We start from the raw sequence: 23,437 nt of genomic DNA, 5'->3' as shown, positions 1-23,437 counted from the left end.
GGGCAGTGGAAGGGATTCTGCATGTTTCCACCCTCTGTCCATGTGAAAGGAGTTTTGCTAACATGCATGAAGGTGGTTCTTCATTGTCACAGCAACTAGGGTACGAAAATGGGGGTTGCTGGCATTTACTGCTAAGGGACCAGGGTGCAATGTCTCTCACCAGGAAGAAAGTCCCAGCACAAATGCTATCTGTGCCCCGCCGAAACATACTGTGCCCAGTAACAATTCTAGCCAGCCTCTCTCCCTACCCACTGTCCGCCTGGGGTTCTCTGACTCATGTCTTTAGGAGACGGACAGGACCCTGCCCAGGCAGCCACCTCCCCTCTTACTTCCTGGTCTGCCTGCCTGCAAAGAAGGGGTTACTGGCTGCTCCCCCAAAGTGGTAGACCTGCATCGTTTTATTCCTTTTGGGGTAGGGAGCAAGTTCAATTTAGGAGGGAAGAATCAGGAAGTTTACTGTGGTACACATCAAAACCCAGGCTCTGTGATGAGCTTTTTCAGTAATACGGATGACAGATGACGAGGGCTGTTATTATGGCCTTTCCGAAAGAAAGAGGGAGGGAGGGAGGGAGGGAGGGAGAGGGAGGGAGGGAGGGGGAGGGAAAGGGGGTGCGGGAGGGCGGAGAGCGAGAGAGAGAGAGAAGAAGAGAGAGAGAGAAAAAAGAGAGAGAGAATGAATTACATCCTATATGATCTGGTTCTAACTGGCAGTTTTAAAACATTGTCCCCAAGTTCTTTGACCCTCCTCCCATAAAGAGAAGGGGTCTACATCCCCTCTCCTTGAACCTGGGCAAACTTGTAACCGCTTTGACCAATAGAGTATGACACAGGTGACGTGAATGGATTTCGCCGGGAGCATCACAAAAAGTAATGCAACTTCTGCTCTGTCTGCTGGAAAACTCCCACTTGGAGACATGACTCTCTACAGAAGTCCATGGTATGAAGAAACATGCAGGAGGAAGCCACGCCAGCTGGAGAGGCCCCAGTGGCGAGACCCACTGACAGCCCTAGTCTTTGAGTCATCGCCAATGTATTAGTCAAGACTCTCCAGAGAAACAGAACCCAGAGGGCATGCATCTATATAGAAAGTGATTTATTTCAAAGAATGGGCTCACACAATTATGGAGGCTGGCAAGTTCAAAACGTGCAGGGTAGGCTGGTGGGGTGAAGACTCAGGGAATAGCCAATATTGCAGTTCAAGTCCTGAGGCCACTAGCTGGCGGAATTCTTTCTTACTCAGGAAGATCAGTCTTTGTTCTATTAGCGCCTTCAACTAATTAGGTGAGGCCCACCCACATTCCCGAGAGTAATCTACTTTACTCAAAGTCACCAATTTAAATGTTAATCTCATCTAAAAATGCCCTCACAGAAGCATCCAGAATATCTGACCAAATTCTGGGCACATGGCCCACCAAAACTGACACAAAAAATTAGCCATCACACCTGCCCAGATGCCAGCTCAGGTGAATGAAGCTTTCTCGGCTCTTTCAGACCAAGTTGGCCAACAGCTGAGTGCCAATGAATGACTTCAGTCGATGCTAGAAGATGCTAGAAGGAGCGAAAGAATCACCCAGCCAAGCCCTTGCCTGGTTCCTAACCCGGAGTACGGGAGCGCTATGCATTAGTTATTTTAACTCACCGAGTTTACAGGTTGCTTGTTATGCTTGGTAACTGGAACTGTAACTCACAATACTCCTCACCTCTCTTAACAAGCGTCAGCTACACTGGACATCTCAAATACACTAACTCCTTCTCGCCTCAGAGACTTTTTACCTGACATTCTTTCCGCCTGTAATATCCCCCCCCACACACCCCCCATCTTGGCTTAGCTGGCTTCTTTCATCCTTCCTGCGTCAGATCAAATACAGTGGTACCTCGGTTTTCGAACGGAATCCGTTCCGGAAGACCGTTCAAGTTCTGAAACGTTTGAAAGCCAAGGCACGGTTTCCCCATAGAAAGTAATGCAAAATGGATTAATCCACTCCAGACCTTTAAAATCAACCCCTAAAACTACAAATTTAGCATGAATTTTACTAATGATACCATAGATCCATAAAATTTACAGCATTCATAAACCGAAACGTTCATCAACGGAGATGTTCGAAAACTGAGGTACCACTGTGTTACTTCCTCAGAGGCCTTCCCTGACCACTCTCTCTAAACTGGCCTCCCTCTCTATTTCTCAACTTTTTTCATTCTGTTCATTTTCTTCAAAACATTCATCTCAATTTGAAATTACCTTGCTGTGTCTTTGGCTATTGGCTTCCCCCAATTAAAACACTAGTTCGATAAAGATGGGTCTTTATCCAGCTCATTTATTGCTTGCACGGTGATTTGTGTTCCACAAATATTTGTTGAATAAAAAGTAATGAATGCTTATGTTGTATGACTTCAGCATTATGTTCACAGGCCTCAACTTACTCTGTTTTCACAAAATTTAATAAAGGAAGATTAAAATTCCCAAGTGATACGGAGGATGTTTTTCTCTTTCTTCTGCTCTTTTTTCCCCCTCTTCTAATGAGATGAGCAAATACTAGGGGACGAAAATCCTTGAGTCCTTTTATAGCATCTCAGGGACAAAACCACGACATTTTTATACTTGAGTATCTATGTGGTTTATTTATATGTTTTCCTAACACTTCAGGATTAATTACAAGACCATTGTAAACTGAGAAAGGGAATAAATATTCTCTCTTCTCTCCTGGAGACCAATTCTACCCTTAGCCTGTGTGTGATACAATCTCAGCTCTTGTTTCCTCCAGCCCCCAAGGACGGGGCTTTCAGAGAGCTTGAAGAAAGGGAAGGAAAGAAGCAGGCCCATCCACCACCCATTTTTTGTTTCCCCTCCATTTTCCAGTTTTTTCATATGCTTGAAGTATGAAAACCATATCCATTTTTCCCCATCCCCTGAACTCAAGTCCTGAAGCACGGGTCCTTCCTACCTGCAGCTGCCTCCACGCCCAGCAGACACCCACTCCTACCCTACATACTAATTCCCTTGTATGCATTCTGATTTTCCCTGGTATCAACCATGTCTTTTACTTTCTGCTTTCTGATGCTTTGACACTGGGAGACTTGCTGACCCTGGAGAGCCTGCCCCTCCCAGGTTAGCCAATTCCTAGAGATAGCAAACAACTCACCTCCAAGCACACTTTTCAAGTACCAACCAACCCAGACCCCACACCCAACCACCAACTTTACTGGGCTCTGATACTGAGGCCACTATCCACTGTCCTAATCACACCACGACCACGTACCAAACAGCTCGGACAAACCCTACACCCTAGAGCCCACTGAAATTATTCAAGCTCGCCATGCTAAGTCTGCTTACCCTGCCTCCCCATTCCTTGCCCCAGAGAGCACAGGGAAGGCTCCTGCCCACAGTTCCCTTCTCTCCTTCTGCCTCATGACCAATTCTGGTGCTTCTCCATTTGCCCCCACCCAAGGTGTGGTGTGCCCCCTCCTCTTGGGAGCGGTGAGTGACAAACTAACTTCAATGACAGTTATCTCATTTGTGGACCACACTATACCTCAAATTTTGCATTGATACACTGTATTTTAAACCGTCTCTCTACACTGTAAGTAAAGTCAGTGCCTTAATCATTTGGGGGCAACTCAGATTCTGTACTTAGTGCTCAGTATTTTAAGTTTTATTTTAGCAAGATTTTAAAATTCTTGATTTAAATCACTGATGCACTCAAGAAACATTTATTGATGCCTTGTGTGTACTAGGCATTGTGGAATGCTCTGGGGACAGGAAGATGAATTAAACATGTTTCAGGCAGGCTCCTGGTAGGATAAAGACTCGAGACATAGTTAAGGAAAGAATAAATGAATGAATGTCTCCCCAGAATTCACAAGCTGGAGCGCATTATTTGCCGGATAACCTGATGTGTTCCCTTCATAAAATCACTGTTAACACTAGAGGGTTTTAAAATAAACTGATTTGTCTTGTTCTATCCCATTCTTTACACAAGCTATTGCAATTGGGAATCTAAAAGATGATTCAATTTTTCCAAGTTATTACCAGATTTAATTAAGTCTTACTTAGAAACATCTTGAGACTACAGCCTAGCTATCCTTCAGAACAGCCTGCGGACACTGTTTTGGGGGGATAGAATATAAATATTATTAATAATAGTGAACACTTATTGAGCTCTTAATATATGCCAGGCATTGCACCAGACATGGTGTATGCATTATCTAATAACACGACATAAGTATTATCATCCTTATTTTATAGATGAAAAAAATGATGCTTAAATAGGGAGAATAATTTGCTAAATGCAGCACAGCTAATAAACAGTGCCAGAATTTGAATCCAGTCAGTGTTACTCCAGAGTATACTTGTTTATCAACTAATCCTAATATGAGCTAAGAAACTACAATTTTCTAAAGGTACATTGTTTAGGCCTGTCCTTAAAGTCCATTATAGACTTTGGGCCAATCTTCATCCCCAGGAGCTTTCCTACCCATTCAAAATTCTGCTACTAAATCTACAATATTTGAGTACAGCAGAATCTTTCTTCTAATAGTTTACTAGAATTTGTTTTTAAGCTTGCACTGCCCGGTCACCATCCACAGGGGCCTAGTAGGTGACAGAATAAAATGAGCTATTAAAAACAACAACCACCACAAAAAACACACAAACCTCCAGAATAGTTACTTTCCAAGAACTCTCCATAGAAGAGTAGTAAGCTTTAATAACTGCAATCATATATAGAACGCATTTTAGGACTCAAGCTGTTAAGAGAGTAACGAGTTCTTTGCTTCCTTGTTTGTATGTCTTTCCCAAGGAATTTAGTTACAATCTGATGATGATGCCTTAGCTTTAATTATTCTTTCTAGTGGTCCTCTCTAGACTCGACTTACTGCATTGAGGAAAAGCTTACTGCTCTACGTAAGACAATTATATCTTCATAGACCAGGCATTGGGGAATGCATTGGGGAGTCTACAACTTCAGTCACCTTGAACCTCGGATATTTCTTAATGCACATTTGTGGGAAAGACATTCATAGGACGCCAACTAGTGTGTAAATCTCAAATCTGCTCTTTTGTTTCTCCCTGTGTATGGCTGCATATTAAACAAAATTACCATAACAGACAAACGGAACTCTTTTTCTGGCACCTTGAGTTTCAGAACTCCCAGGGGAAACACTGAAAGCTACTCCTTTATCCTTCTTGCGTCCAAAAGAGAAATCGATGAGTTGCTGAGTAAGGCTTTTGATCCCTTGCCAAGCCTCAAGCTTCTTTAGACCCTAGTCGAATGGTATTTGATACTTCTTTTTTAAAGACTCAAATCTCCCCATTCCAGCCTAACGGGAGAAGACACATCTCAAGGCTTTCTTTCATTCCACAATAAGCACCAAGTGCCTACTATGTGCCTGAGTCTGTTCTAAGGCCTTGGAGATACAGCAGTGAATATGTATTCTATTTATCACTGAGGAGCAACAGAAGTACCTTTGAGTTATTTGTAATTCCCACTAGAACCAAACCACAGCGCAGAGCTCAGAATCTTAGAAGTTAGGGTGAGAAGAGACCCCAGGAGTCTTTGGAGCCTCGCAGCTGCCTAGGGCTCTGTTGCCAACACTTAACTAGAAAGGGGTCTTTCATAGGCACTGTGGGGAGGAGGTGTGAGTCCCTCATATTTACATGCAGAGTTGGCATGCAAGTATGCGCACTTTCAAGGGCCAGGAACTAGATTTCCTCGAATTCTCAAAAAAGGTACGAGATTCCACACAGATTAGAAGCATTCCCTTAGCACAGCCGTAGCTGCAAGAACCCAGAGGATTACACTTGCACGTCTTTGCTAAAGGTCACCTTTTGAACCAAAAAGTAATGCCGTGACAGTCCCTCAGTCCTCCCTACTCTTCTCACTTTGTCCCCAGAAAGCTCCAGGTGCAGCTATAAGGCACAGAGGGGACGAGCAGCGCGCAGGCCTGAAAGTAAAAGGACATCGGTTCCTGTCCTGCTCGGCTGCTGAAGACGAGTCCCCCACCCCCACCAAAAAAAAAAAGGCATTAGCGCCTCTCTTCTCCGGACCTCACTTCGGACCTAGTTAAAACTTAGGGCCTGTCTGCCCTCGGCTTCCAAGTTCTCCAAGAGCAATAAAGACCCAAGGGGAGCAATTTGGGCCTTTTTGGGAAGGGAGGTGGCCCCGCGGTTCCCCTCAGCGAGCTGTCGGGGTGCACACCTGCGCAAAGCCCCGGAGAGTGCGCGCCCGTCCCCCTGTACCCGCGCCCCGAGCTCACACGCGGCCCTCCTCTCACGTCCCTTCCACACCGCTGTACCCTCCACGCGCGCACACGGGCCGCAGCCTCCGAGCGGGACTCGGGACTAGAGCGCATGGGCTGCTACTAGTACTTCACCGTCTGTCACTGTCGCGTCCGCCTCCTCCCCTGCCGGGTGCACCTCCAGCCACAGAGGTTTCGGGTTGGGGGGTGACAGCGGCCCAGCCGCGAAGAGCTGCTCCTCGGTCACGAAGCGCAGCTGCACGCGGTAGTACAGACGCGCGGGGACCCGGGCCGGCGCGGGGGCCGTGGCCATGGTGCGAGCGCCTCCGCCCGAACCCTGGCGGCGCCTCCTGCGCGCCCTGGGCCCGGGGAGAAACTGCCGGGGGAAGGGGAGGAACTTGGCAGCGCTAGCCACCTTCCTCACCTCCGCTGCAAGTTCAGTCTTCGCGCTGGAAAACGCCTGCTGACTTCTCGGACACCTGCTGACCTTCCCCCCCCCCTCCCCGGGACACGCGGACCTCCCACACACATCTCGCGGGAGCGCGCAACGGATGCGCACGTGGGCGTAACTGCCTCGCGGGGCAGCATCTGAGAACACTCAAGTTTAGAGAGTGCGCGACGCACCTGGAGACAGTTGGGGTTTGGAAGCAGAAGGGTGACACCTGCTGTTCGGCCGGACCGCTCTGCGGCCGTGAACGTCGGTTTGGAACCGGCCTTGGCTCCGGCTCTGTGCTTGGTGGGCACTCACGTCGGTTTGGGGGCTACTGGCGCCTACGGGGAAGCAACCGCTCCAAGTACCGAGCTCTTTCCTTATTGACAGATCCCGACAGCGGCAGCGAGGCGGTGTGGAAGCCTGGGGCTTCGTGCAATTGTCTGGGCCCAAGGACCACTCTAGCCTCCCCTCACTTAATTCGGAATTGAAAACTTGCTCCTAGATTGTGAACCATTTCCCTAGAAGTGGGTCGGGAGGTCCAGGGACTCTTGTCCCCAAGTTGACGCCTGACTCCCACAGCTACCTACCCTAGCCAGTTGGTTCCAGCATCAAAGAATGAAGGCTGCAAACCCTGGGGAACCATATCATACGTTGTTAACCTCCTAAGCAGAGAAATTCTGCTGCAGGGGGTTAAGAAACGGAAATAGGCCTTTTGAAGCGAGTCCCCTACAGTCATAGACTCATGAGCCATTGAAGGGAACTTTTCTTCCACTTCTGTGTGTCCTCCATCTGTGGCCTGACAGAATGAATTGCAAGGAGGAAACAAGGATTGTAAATCTATTGGGATTCCAATGTCCTTACCTAAGCAGACTGACTTTACAAGAACCAGCTTCCATAGGGGCCCCGGGGCCTGTAACTTCAGAGTTTCCAACTGGAACTGCTAAATCCAGGCAGGCTTTATGAAATCTCATTTATCTCCTCCCTCCCACCCCACCTCCCATGTGTCCCAGTTCCTTTTGTAGCCTTCCTGGCTCCTACTCTTATACCCTCCCAACGCTTTCTCATCCCTTCTTCTCTGTCTCTTCTCTAAGTAACCTGCTCTTCCTCTTCCTTGTCTCATTCTCACTTCCTACTGCCTCTTGGCTTTGATTTGTGCTCTGGAAGCCCCTGGAAAGCAGGTATCCTTTAAAGAGTTGGAGTGTGGAAAGAGTTCTGCTGTAAGGACGACAGAATACCTACCTCCTGCCCTCACTGTGTCGTTCTGCCTCTCCTGCTGCCAGCCTCCTCAAAGCATGTTCCCGCCGTCCCTATTCCTTCTCAAGCCCGCCTTAATGGCACTAGGTACTTTCAGGCTACCCAAGAGCCTCCAAAGTAGCTCTTAGAGTTCTTTATCCTCCTATTTAAAAGCCTATTCACCCTTTAGATGTTGTCAGCTGTTAACTTGGAAAGTAAACCTGGGGAGGGTGACGGCTTTATACTAAAACGTGAATAATGGACGAAAAATGACTCATAAGCACCTCTAAAAGGGCAGTATTTGACCTTAGTAGAATTCCTGTCATACTCTCAAGAAACCTGGAGTTCTGTTACTTAATAGCAATCTCTCTCCCACATTAATGAAGGGGACACAAACCCAACATAGGCTAACTTGAGCAAAAACTCAAAATAGCGTGATTCGCTAAAAAGCTGGGAAGTCTAAGCTTTGGTCGTGACTCGACTTAGGAACTCAATTAAGGTGAACCAGATGGTCTTGACTCCATCTTACAGAGAGGCCTTAATCATTTGCTGAAAGCAGTCACTGAGCTGATTTGCAACCTTTCAGCACTCCTCTAACTCCAAAGCAGCTTGGGTCATTTGAAAATGACTGGCTTGCTGTGATAGGTCTACCCAATTTGAGACTTGGACCAGGGAGACTGGAAGCCTTACTGAGTTCTCCTCCTCAGAATGTTGGATGAGCAGATAACTAAAGAGAGGAAGTAGCTGGGATGACATAGCAAGTAATAATCATGACATCTAATGCCAAGTGCTTACTACACACCTGGCACTGTTCTAAGCATATTACATTAATTCATTTGCTCCTCCCCACCCCCTGTGAGACAGACACTATTATTACCCTCATTTTCACTGATGAGGACACGAAGGCACAAAGATTAACTAACTTGCCCAAAGTCACAGCTTAGAAGTGCATAACTCCTCTACAACAATTCAGAGAGAAAAGTAAGTCCATAAATAGCCTTTGCTACCACTTCTCAATGTGGGAAGCTAGTAGACTCATTTCTTAGTATTCCAAATGGATGTAGTTCAAGATCTTTATGAGTCCCCAGAATTGTGAGCACAGAAATATTTAAAAGGTTCCCACTTCCTCTCCTCTCATCCTCCTACCCTCATGCAGAAAGTTAAGAACTGCTTAGACTTTCCCTCAAGTGTTTCACCTTCCAGTAGTTTTTGTTTGTTTGTTGTTTTTGTTTTTGTTTTTTTTGTTTTGTTTTTTCTGTTTTTACACTCAAGCAGTTTTTGCCGTGGTGCAAACACCTGTAGCAGCACAAAGTTCCATGAATCATTTCTTCTTAGTTCTGAATTGAGTATAAGGTAGATTCACTCTCATCCTCTATTTGAACCAGCATTGAATTCAACTTTCAAACTTCTGTTATCTAACAGCCATCACACTCTTCCACCTCTTATTGTTGTCATCAGCACGTTCTTCTCCTGATGAAAAAAAAAAGCCACCGAACTTTTTTTTTAGATCAATTCAGGAGACCGACTGAGAAGACAGAAGCGCCAGCCTGCAACGCAATGTTGATGGAGAACAGCTGGGCAGACTTATCTGCTCCTTCCTGTCTCTGTTCTGCCAGCCTCAGCCTGTGCCAGGGGGACACTGTGTCTTACCAGCTCTTCGCAGAGACTGAATGGAGGTCAGAGGATCAAACTAGGGAAACCAAGCCATGGCCTAGATCCTTCCTCTGTGTATCCTCTAGAAAGAATAAGTCGCCTCGGATGTGAAGCAAAGACCCTGCCACACGATTTTCCTGACAGACCTCCACCACTTCCACCTCCTGATGGACACCGTTGTCAGGATAGCATCAAACACATAGACTTTTTTCGTGCATATTATCTGTGTCCAAAGCTTTGAGAAATTCTTTCTACCCTGTTCTTTCTCCATCTAAAACATGAAAAAAAGAAAAATCCTCTGGCCAGCATCATTTGAGGGTCTGTGGGAGGAAACTCAGCTCAGCGTCAGCATCTGAAGGATATCATCAGACCAGTGCCGAGCTGAGAGGGAGAAAGGAGGTCAAGAACCAGGTGCATACCTGAGTGGGCATATGCACCTCTGTCTATCTCCTGCTTCCCACAGGAAGCAGCCCAGTCTGTTAATGGACTGCAAATTCAATAGTTTGAGGTCTAGACTAGCTTCTTCAATACCCGGGGAGCCCTTTCTTTTATCTGAGGGCAGATCCCACCTCCTGGTTCAGACATTGTTTTCAGAGGGACTCAAACCTCCTGTTTCCTTCCCCTGATTTCAAAGTGTATTATCCTCAGTAGTCTGATGGCCACACTACTCATTATGGTGTTCCACACAAAAAAAGATCTGTGCTTCAGCCACATAACACATTTCCACACATCATGAAGCTTTTGATGTGTCATCAGTAATCAAAATACAGTATAACAATCTGCATGTGATCTAGCCCACTAAGCAATTGGAGTCGAGACTCATTATTTGCAAATTCCACATTTGTGAACTCACCTACTCACTAACATTTATTTGTAACCTTCAAATCAATATTAGCTGTGGTTTTGTGATCACTTGCAGACACGTGCAGGGTGGTGAAAAGTTTGAGTTGCTCGGTGCACGCATTCCCAGCTGAGGGTGAGCAAGGTGATCCTCTGCCTTCTTGTTTCAACTCTTACACTTACAGGTCATTACTAGCAAGAAATGAAAAGGGAGCCCTACAGGGTTGGGAGTGCAAGGAAGCAAGTCACGCTGAGAAGTACCAAGCAGCTTGGAAGGCAGATTTGGGGTCCAATGCCAGCCTGGCTCCTTATTACTTGGGTAACCCAAGTAAATTACTCAGATGCTTTGAATTTATGGAAGCTTATAACCCTATAAGCTTACTGTGAAACTTAAATGACACTGGATAGCAGTCACTAATTATATAGTGGCTACCATTAGTGTTATTACTCATTTAAAAAAATATGGACAAGTAAAAAGACAAAAGCTTACATCAACCATATTCCCTCACCTGAAGGCAACCACTGGAATTATTTTAGAAGAGTTATTTCTAAACTTGTTCTTCTATTAGCCAGCTAATCTTGTCATCGAGTCAGCTTTTTTTATTGAAAGAGAAAAAATAGTGTGAATACTCACAGGTATGAGATATGTACATAGAATTGACTCCATTTTTCCCTGATAAGAGAAAAAAAAGACTTATTAGTTACAAAGACATGAGTTTCAGCTTTTACTTATTTTTGGTTTTGTTCTGTCATTTATTTATGGCTTGTGAGTTATATTGTACTCATGCCCACAGGCACATTGGTATGTTTTGTAAACTACCAAATAAACAGTAGCTCTATTTTCAAATCCGTCTGTAGGGAGGTGAAAGCAAACATTAAAAAAAAAGAAAAGCAATTGGGGAAAACAAGCTGGAAAACTGAGAAAAGGGTTGGAAGGTGGGAGGGGCAGTTTGAAAAACTAACATGATTAGTATGAATCTGCAAAATCGTGGTTAAATCCACAGTGAGACCCCCTGCAATAGTCAGTTACAAAGATATGACTTTGCTGATAATCTGCCTAGAGTTCTTCCCAGAGAAAACGATGTGTTTGTAGGAGATCTATAAATGATTGCTCACTAGGTTCTGATCTCCAAACAGGAATTACAAGACTGACATAGCAAGCTTACTGACCCACCTGTTATTCTCTCAGCAATTCACCATAAACCAGAATACACACGATTATCAGACTTATTAAAGAATATAGAAGAAAGAATAAAATGGATGATACCAAAAAAAAAAAAAAAATGGGTCAGCAAGTATTTCACTAATATACCCATGCCCTTTTCAACTTCATACATAAAAGAAAGTTGCTTTGCCCGTTAATCTTAATGCTTCCTTCCAGTCCTAATATTCTATATATGCAGAGTGATAGGTGATATTTATTAATTGGTCGACATGTATCATTTGCAAGTATCGTGTGGTCACAGATGTACGTATAGGCTAGTCCACATTTTAAAGGGCAATACAAGTCAAACTTTATCATGCGTAAGAATCATCTGGAGAGATGGTTAAAATGCAGATCGCCGAGCCCTGCTCCTAGTGATTCTGATTTACCAGGCCTAGTTCATGCCCAAGAACTTTTATTTCTAGTTCTATTTCTAATAAGATCTCAAGTGATGCCAATACTGCTGTCTACCTCCTGGGGACCGCACTTAAAATAGCTCTGTTCTAACCTTGGGAGGAGTTGCCTGAAGTCAGCCTGCCTGTTGAAACACGCAGCAGCTACTCCAGGAAGCTGACGAATTGCCTATACCAGTGGATCGTGAAACATGATTGTATCATTCAATTACAAGTGTGTAGTATTTGCACGTAGTTGGTTTTGCCACAGACATTTTGAACCACTTCCACATCATTTCGAAGCTGTAATAATTGTTTATCTTGTCAGGGACATGTTGACATGGAATTTCCAGAAGGGGTAAATGAAGGACAGTTGGACCATTTTAAAGAGCTCTTAACTCCATGCTTACAAAACAACCAATCAGCATTTCCCTTCCATTTGTACTTAAAGGCTACGTGAGCATCCGAGTTATGGTACAAAGAGCATTTTAACCTCTTTCGTTTTTCCACGTCACATCCTCATCTGCAAAGTGAGGATAGTAATTTCTATATCAAAGACTTGATGGGAGCATTAAATTAATAAGGAGTATGAAAGCAACAACACAGCCCAGGGAAATGCTCCTTGACTCCCCATTCTCTGAGCGTATCTCATCTTTGCCATCAGAGAACTCACTCATCACAGATAGTAACTATATATATAGAGTGTGTGTGTGTGTGTGTGTGTGTGTGTGTGTGTTCTGATTTAATTAACATCTGTCTCCCCCACATTATTGTAAATCCCATGAGCATCTGTTTTGCTCACTGTTGAAACCACACTTAACCCCATTCCTGGTTCATAACAGGCAATCGGAAAACATTTATTGAATGAATGACAATATTTGGCCTTTGGTAAAAACTCAGTAAATGTCAATTTAAGAATAGATATATACAAAATATTAGGTGCAATCAAAATGAAAAATGTAGAGAAGAAAGGCATTCTTAATTAAGAATTTGAATGTGACACCAGAATTAGCCGCAAAACTAACAGCATTCGCAGGGGACTGCTGAAGTTTCTAGCTGCAACTGCAAAACAAAGACTGACAACTCTTGCTTTAAAAGCTTGGTCATTACCTAGAAGGAGGAGGGGGAGGGGAAGAAAAAGAGGGGAAGGGAGGAGGGGGAAGACAGGGAGGAGGGGGAGGAAGAGGAGGAAGAAGAGGAGGAGAAGGCTGAGCCACCTATCTCTTGGGTCCTCCTTTTTTTTTTTGTTTAAGAATCTACTCTGTCTCTGATTTCTTCAAACATATTGCTTGTTCTTTCTGAGTTCGCCTTCCTACTGGAAAATTTCTATCACTGATACCACAAGCAAAGAATCCTAGAATTTACAAGCACAATGCAGAGTTGCAGCTCAATAGAGCCTACAGGTCTGCCAAATTTGTCAACTTTATAATGATGGTCTGGGGGAAAAGAATGTCTCACTTAGATAGCCAAAAACACTGACACACAAAGAGCACATAAATTTTTACCTTTGAAGGTTCAAAATTAATGTTTGGTATGAGAACAGGATCAGTATGACAGTTTCACTGTACAAGTTAAAAATAGAAATTGCATAACAGGACAAAGACTCTACATCATTGAGCTTTTAGTCCAGGTGCACTGCAAAGTGTTTTCTTGGAAGGAGAAACAAACAGCTCAATTCCTGAGGCAGAAGTTGCATAAGGAGACAACAAACTAATTGTAGGCAATAAAAATAAATCAACACAATTTTTACGTACACATAAATGCAAAGTAGACCATTTTTGACAGCTTTCCCAAGCTCTGAAATCAGAACTCAACCTGCAGAATGCATGCCATTTGTCAAATACAGCACAGCATTAGTTTGGAAAGCTTTCCAAGGAAATTCAAGTGTTCTGTAGTTTTGCATTAAGGGTCTACTCTCTTTCTTCTGCCACTAATTTTCGTGCTTGGAAATTATGTCTCTATTAAGGAAAAGATTCCTAGTATGTACATGCTGAAGAGGTAATATATTTATGTATATAGTTTTCAGTTTATGGTGCATAGAGACGGGGTTCCAAGGAATCAGAGCTGTGCTTCCATTTCACCCACAGGCTGGTACACTTTCTTAGCCTTTCTGTGCCTCAAGTACACCCACTCCCCCCACAAGAGGGGGATAATAATAAAGCTAACTTCATGGAGTAATGGCCAGAATTACCTCATTAATTTTTTTTTTTTATTTGGGCTAGTTTAAAATGTGTTTCCATTCCCCAAACAGGCATAGTTCTATAGCGTGTGGCAATAGGAATACATGCAGAAGTGCTTGGTAATGCTAAGACCCACACAGAGAATTTTATTAGTGTTATTTAACGTACCGTCTAAAATAAGAAAGGAACATAGCTGCTGGCCATTGGTAAAAACAGCCCCAAATGGTCACTTGTGTGGCGAGCTTCTGCAAGTTGACTGAGCCCACGCCTCCTTAGGTCTTTCAGAGTGGCAGCACTCAGTACTTTGCATCGACCTTTCATGGTACCTGCCAATTATCTTCCCCAGGTACCTGCTAAGAGGGGCTGCAATCTCGAACAGCTGCAATCTCTGCGCTTTAAAAATAGAAAACCACTTTAACCTGTGTAGGCTGAACACAAGCGTGGGCAGAAAACTACCTCAACCTTAGTCCACTCAAAGCTTTCTCCTCCTTTGTATCTTAAAACACTGACTTTTTTTTCAAACAATGCATTATTTTTCTGAAAATTAGAAATGAATTGGTCAAATAGGACATTTATTGGTTAACCCACTATACACAAAAATGAATGACTGCTACTTTCCTAGTTTCTTTAGACATATTACTACAATGGAGAGAAATAATCAGTCTTGAGGATGATTTTCAAAAGTCACTTAGTCCACAGGCTATAAACCACCACACAAAAAAGAAATACAAAAAAATTTTATGTAGAAGATCAAATGCTCAAGCTCATTCAATTTGTAAAATGTGAAATAAAAATATGAAGGAAATCTTTTTTTTTACTTTGTGGAATCACAAAAGATTTTAAAGATTGTGTTGGCTAAGGGACAGAGAAATAAGCATCCTGGCTTGCTGATGATGGTTATGTAAATTGGTATATCGCTTTGGAGGGCAGTATCTATCAAATTTCAAAATACCTATCTCTTATTACTCAGCAATTCCACTTCTAAAATAGACTGCAAATGGACTGGAGTCAAAGCTTATGAGAAGTCCAGATTTTAAGGTCAAAATCTAAACAAAATAACAAATTTACTCTGAAATCCCTTCAATCCACCTCAAAGTACAACATATCCTATAGGGTTGTAATGCAATTTACATGGAAGTAGTGTATAAATGTGTAGAGACACATATACAAAATATAACCGGTATTTCTAGCAACAGAAGATGATGGGACCATCACTCAGTACCTAAAAAGACAAAATTGAATTTATTGATGATTAAAGGGGAGTTACGATCATGCACAGTGTCTGCACAGAGCAGACTGATGAACTTACCTGTTTCGTTTTCTTTTTTAAATTTATTTTTAAGCACGGAATTAAGGGCTTAAGAAGTATAAGTAGCTTGACATCATCTGTAGAAGCCTGGTTACTTGGGCGAGACCATTGGTTGGTTGGAATTAAGGCTGCTCATTGAAGTGAGTCCCATCTCTGATTAGCTGGTTTTTCAGAAGGGTGGGGTTGACATTGATTGATTGGCTTGTAAAAACTTGTTCAAATTGTTGACTCATTGATTTATAAGGAGTTTTGGTGGCACCTTGTTATCATAGCTATAGAACAATCCATCATTTCAGAAATGTGTGGGAATTTTTTCATTCTCTTCAGTGGAGCTCACTGAAATGTCTTTTGAGGCAACTCCATAAACACACAAGTGCAAGAGACGTGTGGACAAGGAAATTCACTGCCTAAGGAGGTTGCAAAGAACTTAAAGTGTTTGAATAATTTGGTAGCTTCATACTATGGAATACAATAAAACTTTTTGTAAGGATGGAATCTAGATGTCCTGATAGGAGACAATTTCCAAGATATGGTGGTGAATATGAAAGGCAAGGTATATAACAAGTTCTTATCCATAATCTGTGGAAGGATAAAAAAGAAACTGATAAAAAATATTTACCTCAAGAGAGAGGAGCTGGGAACCTGGTGGTGGGGAGAGTAGAGGAGAACCTTTCATTAGACAGTCAGCATTCAAAAACCGGAACTCTTAGACTCTAAGTTCCATTCTCTTTTCACACTGCCCTTCCAAACTCCTCTATGTTATGTGATATTTTTCAGGTCAATGTTCCACATAGCTTTGCATAAGAGCACCTCCGACATATTCCATAAAATGGTCATTAAAAACTTATTACATAACACCATTACCTAAAATCCCTCTCTTATTCATTCCCATTCACTTTGTTGAATGTTTTCTTAAAATTTGGCAAACCTGGGTTGAACACCCTTCTTAGAGATCCTCTCAAGGCAAAATTGTCCTGCCCAGAGAGCTTGGTGTCATACACATTCCCGGCCCTCTGCCTGTTCCGTACCTCCCAAGGCAGTCTCACTTAGTCGCCCTTTGGAATGCTCATGGTGTTTACATTCTTCATAAACCTGAACGAAGCCTGTTTTCTCCACATTCCCTATTTAGTCAGTGCAGAGTTGACATATTCTATGTATGTCTTTCAACCGCCTCCTAAATCAGTGCCTCCAGGGCCCCTGAAGTATTTTCAGCAATCTTGTCTCATATCTTTCCAGCCTCTTGCATGCAATTGAGAGGCTCAGAACTAAACACAGCCAGTGGTGTGGTCTCTAGAGACCTCCATAGCAATTATTACTACAGTGAGAAGAGAACTCATTAATGCAAAATAAAGTGGAGCAAGAACAAAGTCCTGTCAGAATGACTGAGATTTCTAGGGCTGCTGGAGTCAGCACTCAGTGAAGGGTGGCAGGGGGAGTGAGAAGGGTATACGAACCATCAGCAGAACACAGTATCAACATGACCCAAGGCCCATGGTCAGATGGCTGAAGGTGCTATGAGAACAAAATATTCACACCACTATATGTTTGTTCCCTTGGGTGCAGCAGGGTGGACTAAGTAGGCAAATTTATTCACTTTTATTTAACTTTCAACAATTACATAGGTACTCCATGGCACTGTGAAGAGTAGAAACTACATGAATGAAGTAAAATGAAGCAAATACAAATTATAATTTGTGCATCCAGGGACAATTATAGTTAAGATTTCTGATGCAAATCCTCCAGATATTTTTCTCTACACATCAATAGATGTTTCAAATTGTTTTTTAATCTGCATTGCAATTCAACAATATATTATGAATATTATATATATTTCGTAAATTTGTTCCTAATCATTGCAAAGCATTCCCCAATGTATGGATTTCAATGAATGTTGCACAATTGGTTTACCATCTTTCACTAGTCACTATTCACCTGTAAGAAGCAGTCTTTTAGCTATCTCATACCCATTTTCTGCGGTTGGTGCCCAGTGATGGAAGGGTTTTGTTGTTGGGGGTAGTGATAAAAGACTGAATCCCTCAGGAAGATAAAAATAATTTTAAGTTGCTATACTTCTAACAACATTGCCTTTAAATAAATAAATAAATAAATAAATAAATAAATAAATAAATAATCATAGAATTACAAAAAGAAATAGACAAATCTAGAGAGTGAGAGTTTAAAACTCACCCCTCTGAGTAAATGATAGAACAAAATATACCAGTATGAATACTGAAAATACGAACAACATAATTACAAACTTGAGCAAATGAACATAGAATCTGCACATAGTATTGAATACCCCACATTCTTTTATGATATACACAATATTTAAGGAAACTTACTATATACTAAGTCATAAGGTAAACCTACACAAATCTCAAAAGATTGAAACCATATAGAATTTATTCTCTGACAGCAATGAAACTAAGTGACAAACCAATCACAAGATAACTAGAAAATCCTCATAGCTGGGAAAGTAAGACACAGATTTCCAAAATGTCCATGGGTTAAACGGGACAGGGAAATGTAAATTAGACAATGTTTCGAAAGGAATGATTACAAACACATTTCAAAATGTCCCTGCACAACTTTATGCCAGTAGATCGAATGACTTAGAGAAAACGAAAAATTTTCTGAAATGTAAATGTAAATGTAACTTCTTAAAACTGACTTATGAAGGAATTAAAAACCTGTGTCATAACGTAACCATTAAAAAAACTGAACCAGTCATTTAAAACCTTCCCGAAAAGGTCCAGGTGGCTTCACTGATGAAGTCCATCAAATATTAAAGGAACAAATAAACAAGACAGAGGTATTGATAGAGGAACATTATTAAAAGGAAACATATCGGATAAATATCCCGAAGATAAGAAAGACATTTTAATATATAAGTCCTTGTTACTGTACCTAATAAGCACTCCAAAAGAGTCGGTTATTAGCTTTATTAGTAGTCAAAAAGACTGTACTCCCAGAAAAATGTCATTCCTCTCTAGCATAATAGTAGCAATGACTAACCAAGCCCTTCCCCCTGAACCGCCCAGGGGAACATACATGGGGGTTACAGACCCTCCCACAAGCTGCCCTCAGCCCTCCCACAGAGCTCTCTGGGTCCCTGATTACACTCATGTGTTACCTCATTTAATTGTCACACTACCCCTATATCGTGGATCCTGTTCTTATCTTGATTTTACAGATGATGAGACTCAATTTTAGAAAAGTGATTTCCATGGTCACATAGTTAGCAGATGGCCTGGCTGGGAAGGAAAACAGGTGAACTGGAAAGCTCATACCCTTTGCTTGTCCTCCATAACTATATCATAAGTGGTACCACTGAGCCTTTCAGTGCTATCAATCAGAATATTTGCTTTCCCACAACAACACTCCCCTTCCTTGGCAAAGATAAACGAGTGCTGACTATTTCAAAGAAGCATATGGTGCCAAGGACTGACCTTTGGATAGCTATTTACAGAATGCCGACATTCTGAAGTGTGTGCAACATCAGGCGGTCAGCAGTTACCCATAACAGGTGTTTAAAATAGCCCTTGACACATATTTATTAACTCCATAACACAGGGATTAATATTAGAAGCTGTCCCACTGAGTTGTTGGGATAATTAAATGAGTTAATACATAAGTCCTTTATTTCACCCATCAAGAAGCAAGCAGTCAGAAGGCATCACCACAAAACACCTTTCAACCTCCCATCATGGACAAAAAGCAGTTTCTTCTTTTGGGTACCGTGTCCTCTCAGCCCCAACTGCATTCTATTATGATGAGCATCCATGAACAAAGAACACCTTAATTTCAACATTTTTGGTCCTCTCAAAGAAGAAATACCCTGATTCTGCAGGAATGTTGGCGGTTGGTCAAATCAATTCAATTACTAAACATACCCATCACTGCAGCGCCGTGGCTTCATCATCATGAGGTGAGTTGCGCTCTCCAGTCTGGAATAAATTTCCCATCTGGACACATTACTCTCCCTTCTCTTACAGCTGTATCAGTTTCAGTCCTTTGATTTCTCAGAGACTTTGCTACGTGAATCAGTCCAGTGTGTAACACCAAGTCTAAGGAATTATGAGTCATGTGTTACATTCATTTCCTATTTTTATCTTTGTTTGGTGGAGTGCGTTTTGGGGTTTTAAAATAGATCTTGGTCTTCTTGGACCTTTGTATTCAAATTTATTCTTAGGTTGAAAGAAAAAATGTACAAAGCCGGATTTAAAGCACAGCCTTCTTCTCACAAGCCCCGACTAAGCAGTTGCTCTTGGTGAGCAGAGAGAGAAGCCCCGCCGCGGATCCCTGGGATGGCAGGATTGTGGTGGCTGTTCCCCTGCCAGCACCTTCCGCTGGTTCTTTAGCCCTGAGCAACACCACCAGAGGACCAGTGTCCCCAGCACGTACTTGTCTTGATGCCACAGACGAAATAATTGAATGCATTCAGCCTTCTTTATAAATCTGACATCTGAATTTAAAGAATAAATGAAAACTTTGAAATGTCCTGAGTTTTAGAGAGATGGTATGCCATTTACAGGAGTATTAGGTCATTACTCTGACCCAAGAATTTTAATCTAATGGGTACAAATTTCATCATTCATAAACTCAGCTCTGTTACAAACGTATTTTTTAAATCTCTATTTCCAGTTCCCATTCTGCTGGTTAGCAGAAAAGTGCATAGCTGTTACCTTTGTAAAATAGAATTGGATTGGGAAAAGGCATTTTTTTTTTAACTTTATATACTTCTGCACGATTTTATTTTTTTATTTTATGGAATGAAAGGGTCTAGTCTTTCTAACTCCTAATAATAATCCTCTTTGGACCAGATCTTTTATTTATGGACAAACGGGATGGTGATATTTCAGAATATTCCAGGTTCTTTCAGCGGAACATGGCAGTGCAAATATGAGCTCCCCCAGAAGCCATCTTATAAAATCAGATGTTAGGACTCAAGCATCTACAGACTATTGTGAAGAAATTGGGCCTCTGAAAAGATATAAACACGTTCTAGTGCCAGAAAAGAGAATTCAATAAAAGGTGCAAGAGAATGATGGGAGTAGACCAGAGGGCAGTGAGTGTGGACATCTCCATTGGCTCAAAATCACAGCCCAGCAAGGACAAGGGGCAGTGAGAGCAGTGGGGTGGACAAGCTGTGGGAGTATCCCCCCTCTGGCTCCTTCATTTGTATGACTGCTGGGTAGCAAAAGCATTTCTATGCCAGAGCACGACTTGCTGTTTCACGGGTTCTAAGCTGTGTGGCATTTGGATTCTGCAAGTAATTCAGGATGGCCATATGGCATCCCAAGTTTAAGTGCCTGGGATTGGGCACATTGCAGGGAGAGCACACCTACCAAGCAGATAAACTGTCCTGTTTCTGCAATACAAACAGTGTCATTTCCTGCCCATCTTACCTGCTGTTTCTTAGGGTTTCCCCCTAGACACATTCTGCGGTCTTGGTGTGCTGCCAGGTGTCACACGGAGGCCTCTGTATTCGGAAGATCACGGCACTGCTCCTGCAATGCACGGAACCTGCTGATATTAATTATCTGAATGACCATTTGGGCTAGGCGGAAAAACACAGAGAACTTTGCTGAGAAACGTTTCTGCAGAATAAGGACAGCGCGTAAATTTGGGAGACTTTCTAAAATTTCCTGTAATAGATTGTATCCTTTACTCCCAGGAAGCCAGAGATTTTTTAAAAAGAACATTCTTGGTATTTCCTTGTTAACCTGCATCAACTTCACCCAACATATCTTTTTGTAACAAGATGTAAGGAATCATGCAGGCAGCATTCATTTGATGATTGAAGCATAAACATTTCAATGGCGACTGCCGGTTCAAGACACCATTGACGAATGTGTAAAAAGGGAAGCTGGAATGCAGTATTTGGGACACCTTTCAGTAGAGATGCGTCAGTTATATGCTTCCCAGGCTTTAGAAAACTGTTGGGTGGATTTGGGATTTTAAGCCATTAAACTCTGCTTAAAAGGTGAGTCTGGACCCAGACTAGTTTTAACCTATCAGCAAAATAAATTATCTCAAAGCAAATATGCAGATAACCACTACACAGATCAAGAAATAAGATGTTGCTAGCACACAAGAGCCATGAGCTCTTTCATAACTGCAAATGTTTTCTCCTCCCCAAAGGTAGACAATATATTATACTATGCTTCTTCCTGTTTTTGAACTTTATAAATGGAGTAATATAACATGTATTCTTTGATGTTTGGCTTTTTTTTCCCCCCAGGTAATGTTTGTGACATTTATCGTTGTTACTTGTACTTGGTTTAATCCAATAATATACGGTATTTCATTGTATGAATAGCCCATAATTTCTTTATCCATTCTACATTTCAAAGAAATGGTTGTTTTCATTTTGGTGGGATTAAGAGTCATATTTTAGATCAGAAGGATCTTAAATTTTTCTTTTTTGTAATTTAAAGAACAATTCCCCTATTTAATACACATAATAAAGTGTTCTGAGATAGGTAGGTATGTTTAATTGGCTACTGTTAAAAAGACAGAGATGTAATACTATGTTAACATAAGTGCTTAGTGTTGTATTTGTAATTCATATTCCAAGTTTAACTTCACGATGATCATTTAAGGTATAAAATATTTATTCGCCCAAAGTGCATCTACAATTAATATGGCAATTTCTGAGGAAATGTTTCCAAATAATCACATACAATTTTGCTGAGAAATCAATTTGCCAGATTATTTAGGATTTTTTGAAGGGTTGATTTCTCTGCTGTAAAATGGCAAACAGTCCTAGATCAAATATAGGATGCTTTTACAATTGTTTCCAGTTAATTGGCTTCTAGTGATTTGATGCGAGCTATTGAAGGAATTATAAATTGATTCAAAGTTTCAAGGAGGAGTTCAGCAATACATTTCCCCCATTTTGCAATGTATTGACCCCCAAACTTGGCTTCTAGAATTGTGTGCAGAGAATAAGTGTGTATGGGAAAAATAGGATAAATGCACAGATAATATGTTTAAAAGGAGTTGTTAAGAATTATTAGTAATAGCAGAAACAATCAACCTTAAATAGCAGAATCATTAGGTATAATCATAAGAGAATTGGTTCATTAATTCCTACAACAAATGTTTGCTGATTAAATTAGATACCAGGTATCATACTACACCCTGAATCTCTGGAGTGCCGGTTCAAGATGGCGACATAGGAGCATCCAGAACTCACCTCCTCCCACAGACACTGACTCTACAGCTATATGAGGAACAATTTCCTCTGAGAAAAACCTAAAGTCTGGCTGAGCAACTCCAACACATCAGGCAAATGAGAAAAAAGCAACACAAAACAGACCTAAGAAGATAGGAGAGGATGGGACACAATTTCACCATAAACTTCACCCCCAGCTCTGCAACCAACAGTCAAGAGGGAACTTAAAATCCAGAGCTCCTCCCTGAGGAATCAAGATTGCACCCCACATCAGGCAACAAGAATTTTAAGACCTGCTCCTGAGCGAGTCCCCAAACATCTAAAACGTTTGAAAACCAACAGGGCTCCTGTCCTTGAGACCCACAAAGCTCTGGCAAAACAGAAAGGACCTCAAAGGTTCCCACAGGACTCACTTGCCCAGGGCTCAGCGTGGAAGTAGATGCACCCAGACTTTGCTCATTATGTGTTCAAGTGTTGGCCTGAGAATCTAACTTAACACATTAATTTATAATTATTTTAGTTATTAAAGTATTTGTGTTCAGACAACTCAGACACAACTTCTCATGGCCCTAGTAATGCCTATGACACTTTCCAATCTCAGAGCTAGCAACAAACCAAGGCAAAAACAGGTCTTACCAGCATAGGGAAGCCACTGTGTGTCAGGTGCCTCTGCCCTAATACTCTGCCACGCAGCCCCTGTAAGGCTAAGCCAACTTCTCCTGCTTCAGACATTGCTCTAGCGAGCAGCAGACCTGAGTCAGATTAGAGAGCTCTTCTAC

General features: G+C 42.1%; 1 protein-coding gene across 7 annotated transcripts in view; it reads right to left on the bottom strand.

Moving 5' to 3' along the window:
* Window positions 1–19,569, bottom strand: part of LOC109446342 (histone-arginine methyltransferase CARM1) — a 243,019-nt gene extending 223,450 nt beyond the window's left edge. For 3 of the 7 annotated variants that reach the window (XM_019729683.2, XM_074330492.1, XM_019729685.2), the window contains exon 1: window positions 6,370–6,624. In XM_019729683.2, the coding sequence (XP_019585242.1) occupies window positions 6,370–6,547 (178 nt within the window). In that variant the 5' untranslated portion in view covers window positions 6,548–6,624. Of the gene's footprint in view, window positions 1–6,369; window positions 6,626–11,027; window positions 11,067–19,371 lie in introns of those variants that run through there. The other 4 variants (XM_019729679.2, XM_019729702.2, XM_074330494.1 and 1 more) reach the window with 3 other exon arrangements.
* Between the last annotated feature and the right edge of the window lie 3,868 nt (window positions 19,570–23,437).

The sequence above is a fragment of the Rhinolophus sinicus genome, linkage group LG04 (assembly GCF_036562045.2).
Source record: "Rhinolophus sinicus isolate RSC01 linkage group LG04, ASM3656204v1, whole genome shotgun sequence".
NCBI lineage: Eukaryota > Metazoa > Chordata > Mammalia > Chiroptera > Rhinolophidae > Rhinolophus > Rhinolophus sinicus.
The sequence above is the reverse complement of the archived record's forward strand: the minus strand, read 5'-3'. Positions and strand labels throughout refer to the sequence as shown.